This window comes from Alexandromys fortis, unplaced genomic scaffold (genome assembly GCF_014885135.2).
Source record: "Alexandromys fortis isolate MF-2015 unplaced genomic scaffold, M_Fortis_MF-2015_v1.1 scaffold_1, whole genome shotgun sequence".
Taxonomy (NCBI): domain Eukaryota; kingdom Metazoa; phylum Chordata; class Mammalia; order Rodentia; family Cricetidae; genus Alexandromys; species Alexandromys fortis.
In genome coordinates, this window is record NW_026067927.1 from 2660766 (window position 1) to 2670278 (window position 9513).

The following is a 9513-nucleotide window of genomic DNA, read 5'->3' on the forward strand; positions in this document are numbered from 1 at the left end:
AAAAATTTCTTATAAGTAATTGGGCTACTTTATTTTTAGGGGAAATGACAGGAAGAAGAAAGTCTATGCAATTAAAATAGGTATTATCTACCCTTACTTGTCGGAATCCATACAAGCACACTCGTGGATCTGAGTAGGACCGGACCCCATAGCAATCCTAACAGCACAGCCTCCGTATTGTGAAGCAAACACTTCTGATCTTGGGCAAAGACAGAACACAGGCACAAAGTTTAAACAAAACCATCCACATAATCAAATAAGCAAAGGAAGTCACTAAAGATAAAGATCTGAACAGAACTGAATAATTCAATCTAATTAAATACATGAAATAATATTAATGACTCTGGATCATACAGTTTTCAAGAGTACATAAAACACCATACAAGATCCTCTGCCCTAGAATGAGCTGGAGTTTTCTCAAACAATCTTGCTTATTATTTATCAAGTAGACATGAGAGGCTAAGTCCTGTTCAGTACTGTTCACCTTTACAAGATCCCTCATGGGTAACTCTCTTATTGTGATACTTTCCTCCTAAAAAGAAATAATCTAAAAGTCAGAAAAGGTATATAAAACTTATTCAAGGTCATACTCAGTGCTAATAACCAACCCTTGAGCTTGACTTTTCCATTTCCTGGAGTTAATTAAATTTCAATAACCTACCGAAGGATGACTTAATTGTCCTGTTTCTAACTAGTTCTGGTGACTACTTATTGGTATAGATGAAAAATAGTCAAGTCCTTGCCCATATATTCAGGTTGATGGACGTCAGGGCCATGTCTGCCTTCGTTCACTGTCAATCACAGATCAACAGGGCTCCCGCTTGTCCTACCTATGCTTGCCTGGACATTTCCCGAACATTGGCTAATAGGTTTGGTTAGCCCTTTGTAGTCATTGAATAGCCAAAATCCCACTCAGGACAAAGTCCTGAAAGCACTCTCAGCTGGCAATGCAAGCGCTCCATCAGTCCAGGTGAACCCTCTGATTTTCACTGAGAAAAAACCAGTCAAAAGGGGATTGGTCTAAGATAACAGCTGTGTGACACAGGCTTAGCATAGGCCTGTGTGGGAATTCTGGTCCACAAACTCAGGAACCCCACAAACAGGGCCCTATTCTTCTCCAACTCAAAACAATTTTTCCATCAGGCACATGACACCACACCATGGGGTTGAATTTCCTGACACGGCCACTTGGTTTCAGCTCCAAGCCTATGACGCCATCCCTACTTGCTGCTCTGTGCTTCTTTGTTTCTGGTCTTGACTTTGGGCAGAGGTCCTCGTAGGGAACTCTATGTGCTGCTTTCACTACAATGGATCTGGTGCAAGGGAGCTGTCAAGACACACATAAAAACAGCATTGGGCAACCCAGAATCACAAACTTGTTAACGTTCATGAGCATAAGACTTTTCTAATCAGCCAGGGAGGTGGGTGAGCATGCCTTTAATCCTAGCACTCCGGAGGCAGGGGCAGGTGATCTCTGTGAGTTTGAGGCCAGCCTGGTCTACAGAGCAAATTTCTGGACAGCCAGGGATACACAGAGAAGAAACCCTGTCTCGAAACAACCCACCCAAAAGAGACTTCTCTAGTCTTCTGGAGTCTAAGGCTTTGAGACCTCAGAAATTCTAGAACTGACTCTCAGTTTTGCTCTTTTATGCTGAGCCATTCTTCTCTGAAGCAATGACTACAAGATGACAGCGAGCTGGATGAGAAATGGCCATGTATAGAAGGAATAATAGGGAATGAATTATCATATAGCAACATATTGTTTGTCTGTCCATTCCTAGAAAGGACTGACACCCCATTAACTTCACTGAATGGTTAATATGTAGAACTAGGTGGAGGTAGGAAGGATACAAAGAAAGCGAGACATAAAGATTACCTGATCTAAATTCAGAACAGGGGGTTCATGCATGAGCAGGTAACTTTAACAGGTGACATGTTGTGATAAACAAATGAAATTTGGCCAGGTTCAGGGCACACAAAGAAAAGGCAGCTAAGCTGAGGTGAATGTGTAGTTGACTATTTATTACTGTAACAATATGCTTGAGACAACTGACTTTAGGAGAGGGAACGTTTGCGTTGAGTTGCAGTTTGGGAGGTTTTCCAGCTCCCTGTGAGTTGGTCTGGTTGCTTTGCAGCCTGTAACAAGTGGATACATCATGGTGGGAGCATGAGTTAAAGCAAGAGGCCTGTGATATAGCCATTGAGTCAAAAAGGAAGAGGGACTGTTAGATTCCAAAGAAACTCAGAACAATGGCCTTTTAGCATGTCTAGGCATGTGCCCACCTCCAGCCTCTCTCAGCAAGTGCCTGTTACAGAGTCATCCCAGCTGCCATACCCTGACCCCCACCAGCCCAGGGCCTTCCCTTCCCTTCCCCCAGCTCAGGATTTTTATAAAACCCAGCTTGGCCATGAGCTCTCTCTTTCTTCCTGTCTTCTCTTCTCTTTGTTCGCTGGATTCTCAGTTCCTCTTGGTCTGCTTGCCCTCTCTCCTCTCTTGCTCTTCCTCCCTCTCTCTTCTCATGGCCCAGTTCGGTCTGCAGGCCATGTTTCTTCCTCCCCCTGCCCTGGACTCTTCCAGATGCCTCTGACTGTTCTCTCCCTCATATATACAACAAAACCCTTGTCCACACCCATTCCATGGCGTAGTCATGTCCTCATTTTCATGCAGAGGCCATCGTCCAACAGTCTCCTTGGAGGACACACCCCCGGTGGTTTAAAGATATCCTACTATGCCCCACTTCTTAAAGGTTCCACCACCCACAGGTTGGAGGAAACCAAGCCTTGAAGTAGCGTTCCAGATTCAATCTAGGGCAGAAACCCAGAAAATCCGAGCTTACGTTGCACCTTCTTACTAGTAGCTACTGGAGCAATAGCATCAGGCCTCTTTAGTAGGAAGCTCCCAACAGGTAGATTCATCTTACCACAGCCTTGAGGATACAGATCATTTTCTTTGACCTCTTCCACTTCAAAACACAGAGGTCTCAGGGCCACAGAAAGCAAGAAAGTGTGTTTCAATCCCTATCTAATGGGAGGCATTATGTATACTAAAGGCTGGTGTGTTGAAGGCTGTGGCCAATGCTGCAATATTCAGAGGTGGGGGTATTAGGAACTTATTGCATTGCACCATGGACAATCTAGCTTCATCAGTGTAATGGATTCATAAATTGATGGACTATTGGGTGGTAATGGACATTCAGAAGGTAAGACCTAGTTGAATGGAATAAATATCTGGGGATGTTCCCCTAAAAGGACTCTCTCCCTCTCCCTCTCTCTCTCTCCCTCTCTCTTTCTCTTCTCTCTCTCCCTCCCTCTCCTTCTCCCTCTCTCCCTCCCTTTCCCTTTCCCCTCTTCCCCTCTCCCCTCCTCTCCCCCTACCCCTTCTAGCTCCCTTGCTTCATCACCACCGTGATTCCCCACCTTATTACAGATCTGAAGACAGGAACAACAGAGCCAAACAACCATGGACTAAAACCTTTGCCACATGAGCCCAGCCTTTCATCTTTAGGTTGACTTTTTCAAGCATTTTATCCCAGCAGCCGAGAGCTGAGGAACACATAGGATCCTGGGACCACAGGGAAGTTTCAAGCTGAGAAGAACTGAAACTCTGAATATACCAGTTTTTAAACTCTGTCTTCCGAAACCCTGGTTCAGCAGAAGGCCCCAGAGAGTGAGCCAAGAAAAAGTCCATTGCTCCTTGAACCCTCATCTTTTAACAGTTTGATTAGCTTGGAGTTCCAGTGCTCTGCAGAGGTTATGTTGCCCACTATAGGGTGTCTGTCAATATCTGAATATTTCTCAGGTCCCCATCAGTCACTGTGAGCACTGTTCCCCATCCTTCCATAACTATCAGGAACCATAGTGCTAAAGCCGAGAAACTTTGAGCTGGGTGTATGCTAGTGGCTGTTTTAATCCACAAAATCAGCAATCACACCTGATTTATCTTAATTTCAGTGAGGGCTTCAATGTTTTGTTTTTAACTGCAAACCCTTAATCAAGCTCAATCCTCCCCTTGCGGATAGTAAAAATGTGGCCCAGAGAAGGTAAGAGATTTCCCAAGATCACACAGCAGATAACGGGGATTCAGACTCAAATGCAGCCCCCTTTACCCTACTAAGTCTTCCTGGGTGGCAGTCTCTTTCCCCAGCCACAGGCAATGGCTTCTTCTCTGCCAGCAGCTACAGTGTCTGACCCAGAAGTTTTCGAGAGGGGGCTGTTTCTCCCTCTCTGTTTCTGCAGATGATGCTCGTCCAGAACTCAAAAGAAAAATGTTTACTTAAAAAGAAAAACAAGGGAACAAAAGAACCATATACCCGCAAACAGCCATGCAGACTGAGGCCAGCTGCCAGGAATTATGGGCAATTCAGACCGTCTCACGTCAACAGAGAGAAAAGACAGCTGCGTTGCTCAGTGGAAAGCACAGAACTCCCCTCTCCAGGGATAATAGCTGTGCCCCAGCTAGACAAGAAGCCTTGCAGTCTGGAAGAACGAGCTCAAGGCCGTCCCACAATGAGGCCTGGGAAAAAGTCTGATGGGGAAAAGGGGAACTCAAGTCCAGGAAAAAATTAGTGTGTGATGCTCTAGCTGCTTCCGAGGGCTGAAGCCCATAACCCAGGGCAAAGCCTGCTTCCCAGAGTTGGGAAGGACCTCGGTGACAACCCACAGGAAATGACGCAAGCAGAATGGTGGGACCAGGATGAGGTGCAAAATACAAGCTCACCCTGCTTCAACCAAATGCCAGGAGGAGTTGGGTGGCCGTTCACCCACTAGTTTGTCCCCAACCTCCATGCCTTGTGCTGGCACCAGGGTTGAGTCCCAAGGACAGAGTCTCTGTCCAAGAGCATACACGCTGTGCTCAGAAGTGGACTTGGTTGGGTACAACTCATTCTAAACACTTGTGAAGCAAGGAAACCTGGGAAATAAAGAGGGAAAAGGGGGGACAAGGAAAAGCTGCCCCCATCACCCAGGCTGACTGAGGGTCCTTCCTCAGACAGAGATAGCATCAAGTAAATATTTTGCTGAGAACACTATTAGAAGTTTACTTTGCGCACATGCTTATGCATGTGCATGCATGTGCATGTGTGCGTGCGTGCATGCGTGTGTGTGTTTGTGTGTATGTGTGTGTTTGTGTGTGATGTTCCTGAAGGTCAGTGTTCCACATAAGGTGTCATCTTTAGTATTTTTCCACCTTACTTTTGGGACAGGACCTCTCCCCAAGCCCGAACCTGGAGCTCACTGATTGACTAGGCTAACTACCAAGCTCCAATGATTTCCTTGTCACCGCCTGTTCCCCAAGCACTGAGGTCATGCTTGGCTTTGATGTGGATACTCGGGATTCAAACTCAAGTCCCTAGGCTTGGGCAGCAAGCACTTTACTGACAGAGACAGCGCTTAAGCTCCTCCTCACTTGGTGTTTTAAAGCTTCATGGAAAGCTAAAATAAACCCCATGCGCCCAAAATATACTAAGCTGCCCCCAACCTTGCAGTTTGGAGAACAGATCCCCCGTCACTGGTGAAAAGGATTCTTTCTTATGCACCTGCTCCTGGGATCTGGCTCCTCCAGACTTCTTAGTGATGTAGGTGTCGCTCATTTTCCCCTGTGCACTGGGTGCCAGCAATACTATAGACTAGAATCACCTGCCAAGTTCTAAATCCTCCCAGTTTCCCTCTGGCTGTTTCCATGGCTAACACCGACACCGCTCCTGTTCTATGAGGGATACAGGCCAAGCCAAGAGATCTGCAAACAGTGTGCTGACCCCACTGGAGTCGTCCCTCTTTCCCTCTTCTTTAGCAATGGGTTGTATTTTAGTGCTGAAGCTGACGAGTGGGTCCTAGCTGTTCTGGGACTATCTCTCTGCTAGCACAAGGAGCCAGCTGCAGCCAAAATTCCCCCGTCCTGGTTCCTGTAAATGACAGAAGTGCTGAAATGATGACCTGAGAGCTGACTTCAGACAAAATTCCTTCCCTTTGATTCTGAGGCTTTGGACGCTGTTGCATTTGGATGCTGAGCACAGCTCTGATCGTTCACCTGCCACAAGCTACTAAAGATGCCCTATGCTTTATGTTCCACTTATAACAAAGCAGAAGACCCATCACCTCAGATGCGGGGACAGGCTATGAAAGCATGTAAACCCACTCTTTAAAGGACTGTAGATTGGGAGAGGATACAATCAGGGGACATGAAATGAGCAATATTTCAGGTTAGGAATTTGCTAATTATGTGACATTTGACAAGTCCTAAAGATGCTGTCCCCATCCTCAGGTAGGAGAAATGACATGATGGTGCCACTGTCTACCACTTTCCTCCCACATCAGGACCAGTATCCTAAGAAGCTGCCCATGGAAGACATGGAGACTCTGAGGGGAGAGGAGACCGTTCTGACTTTTTCCTCCTAATTCTGATGCTATGTTTAGATCTTAAGTACCCCTTCCCCACATCAAAGGCTGGGGGAAAGATGGGGTTATTAGGAAGTGGTTGAGACTTTCAGAAGTTGTGACGTCGTAGGAGGCCCTTGAGTCTTTGGACCTCACCCAGGTCCCTTCCACATTCTTGAAGAAGTCCCCAACGACCTCAAATTATGGTCCCTATCAGGTACAATCTTACATCCCTGAACTTATAGGAACAATGAAAGGCATCTCCTACCTTCTCCTGAGATGCCAACATTGGCTGCTCCTTTTTTACAATGCAAGCTCCCAGAGGAGGGTTGTGGGTGGTGGAGTCCAAGGCAAGGGCATGGGTGTACCAGCACAGATCATTATCAAAGCCCTGGGATGGAGGGAGAGGTGACAGTGTAGAGACTAAAGAATAGAAAGGAAGTAGAGGCAATAAAGAGACTTGCCTCCATCTGGATTCTGGCAGTTGTCCAGCCTGGGGACAGGCCATTCCTCTTCTGTCTAGGGAGTTTGAACTCTGAGTCCTTGACCACAGAACCCCGGGCCAGCACTTGTTTTACAAAAAGAGGAGGAAGCCAAGGCAGAGCTACCGAACTCAAGAATAACTGCCTTTAGGTGAGGGGAAAACCAAGCTACTGCCTAGGATGAAACCCCCCTGGGAACTTGCAAGCCCCTCTGTCAGCAGGTATCAGTCAGCTTTGTACAGGGGCAGTCTCAGGGGACATCTGCCCAACTCAGGGCATGGAATCAGAACAGCGGCTCAACCAACATTTGTTTAATTAGGAGTGCAGAGTACTCAGGGGAAGGAAGACCCTTGCCTAACATGTTCCAGACCCTGAGTTAATGCCCAGCATTGCACTGCAATTGTAATTAAGATTAATTTTAAAAATTAAAAAAGGAAGGAAGGAAGAAGTTGCCAATTAGCAAAAGAGTTAGCCAAAGGTGAGTCCCAGTGATATGGGGGCCAGGAGAGTCTTGTTCCTTATCCAGGTTCTGCTATTCTAAGAGCTTTGAGCTGAGAGACCCAGGCTAGTCACATCCAGTCTCTCTAGTCTTTGCCTTGTTCATTTGTAAAGGAGGATTTAGAATTTTCATGATTTCCTTGGAGACAAGGGCAGCCCATCTGCATTGTAATCTCTCGGGACTAGTGAGGAAGAAATCCAAGAGAAGGGGAAAGGCAGCCATGGTGAACTTCTCAGCAATCTCGCTCTGGCTTCCAATCTCTGACCCTCTCTTTTACATAGGAAATTGTATAGGTGAGGTAATTTATTGACTTCAAGCAGAACATCCACAGGTCATCAAGGAAACTGTATGCACCAGAGAAAGCAGGGAACTACTCACAAGCGAGTGAGAAAAGTTGCTGTAACTGCTAACTTGAAGGTTCTCAACCAACAGCATAGCTTGAAGACTCAGAAAATGAAAACCTGCCAGAAAAATGAGGAGGAACAGAACAGGCTACACTCACCAAGAAACATGGCAATGCAACACCTGCTAAGTAGAAATCCCGGGCCATACTTGACTCCCAACAAGGTGTCTCTCAGGTCTGAGGCTAAAACAAACAAAAAGTAATGAAGGAAAAGGAGTTTCGGGGCACTGAATTCTCCACGGACAGGGCTGTCTTAATCACAGAGGGAAGTCTCATCTGGTAGGAGTTTTATTAGGAGTTAAACTGATACCCAAGATAGCAGTTGAGTTAAAGTGAGGTTTGTGTTTCTCTAGTTTTCTGTCTTTCATGAAAGAGCACCGAGGTGAGGGCAGAGCCAGCTAGTACCTGGTGCTGGAGAAGAAGGGAATCCCTGAACTCCATGAGGAGTCTGAGATGAGCAAAAGGAAGCAGCTCATTGGTTATGTCTTCCCTGAGAGTCTGCCTCCTCCCTGGACCACGGGTGAAATCATGACTAAAATCCCCACATCACCTGGGTCACACAGGCATTGTGTCCGTGCCTCACACACCTGCTCTCCTCGACTTCAAAACGGATGTTCCCAGAGAGCATCTTATCTCTGTTCCCATTACTCAGAAAAGAAAATAGGAGCTTAGTGACTTGCCCCTGATAGCAGCTTGCTGGTGACATACAAAACCACTTCTCCAGCACAGTGTAATGGCAACACTCTCGTCCTTTACTTCTCAGGTCAAACCTCCCTTTCCTGCTTCCCACCAGGAGTCAACACCCTGTGTTTTTAATGCCTACCACCTATGCTGGTCAGTTTTGTTTGGGGGGAGGGTTGTTTGTTTTGTCAATTTGACATAAACCTAGACATACCTGGGAAGAGAAAATCTCACCTGAAAATTTCCTTCCATCAGATTGGCCTTTGGGCATGTCAGTGAGGCATTTTCTTGATGGGAGGGCCCAGCCCACTGTGGGTGGCGCCTCCTCTGAGCTGGTGGTCCTGGGAGGTATAAGAAAGGTAGCTAAGAGGCTAGAGAGATGGCTCAGGAGCTAAAACCACTGAAAGCTCTTCCAAAGGACCCAGTTTTGATTTCTAGCACCCACATGGCTACTCCCAACCTTCGTTAACTCCAGTTTCAAGGGATCCAATATCATCTTGTGGCCTCTGAGGAGACTAGAAACACATGTGGTACACAGGAACACTTGCAGGCAAAGCACCTATATAATAAAAAACAAAATAAAAAAATCTGTAAAACAAAACAAACCAAAATAGGTAACTGGAAGTAAGCCTGGGAAGAAACCAACAAGCAGGGTTCCTCCATGATTCCTGCCTCTGCTCCTGCTTGAGTGTTTACCCTCACTGCCCTCAAAGATGGGCTGTGATGTAAAACTGTAAGCCAAATAAAATCCCCCCCTCCAAGGTGCTTCTGGTCATTTTACAACAGCAGAAAGCTAAACTAGCCTAGCGTTTCACGTATCATCAAGCAGAAGAGTGGCCAACTTGACTTTATGTTCCCTGGATCCCCAACTGCCTGGATCCCTGTGCTCTCTCTCACCCGAAGAAGATTTGAAAATACTTTATTGAGTTGAATGGAGCAAATTTACAAAACTGATTCAAGGTCCATGCCCGTGCTTCATGCATGCAAATAGGGCTGCCTGACTGATTGTGCCTCCATTTTTAGAAGCATTTTTTTATTAGTGATTTTTTAGTTAGTGTGCCCAAAATGCTGACAGA

The 9513-nt window shown here is 46.3% G+C and overlaps 1 protein-coding gene across 1 annotated transcript in view; it reads right to left on the reverse strand.

Moving 5' to 3' along the window:
• Ces5a (carboxylesterase 5A) overlaps positions 1-8997 on the reverse strand; it is a 50160-nt gene extending 41163 nt beyond the window's left edge. The window contains exons 1-3 of the mRNA XM_050144532.1: positions 8898-8997; positions 8672-8778; positions 7856-7939 (exon numbers count right to left, since the gene is read on the reverse strand). Of these exons, the coding sequence (XP_050000489.1) occupies positions 7856-7939; positions 8672-8708 (121 nt within the window). The 5' untranslated portion in view covers positions 8709-8778; positions 8898-8997. The remainder of the gene's footprint in view (positions 1-7855; positions 7940-8671; positions 8779-8897) is intronic.
• Between the last annotated feature and the right edge of the window lie 516 nt (positions 8998-9513).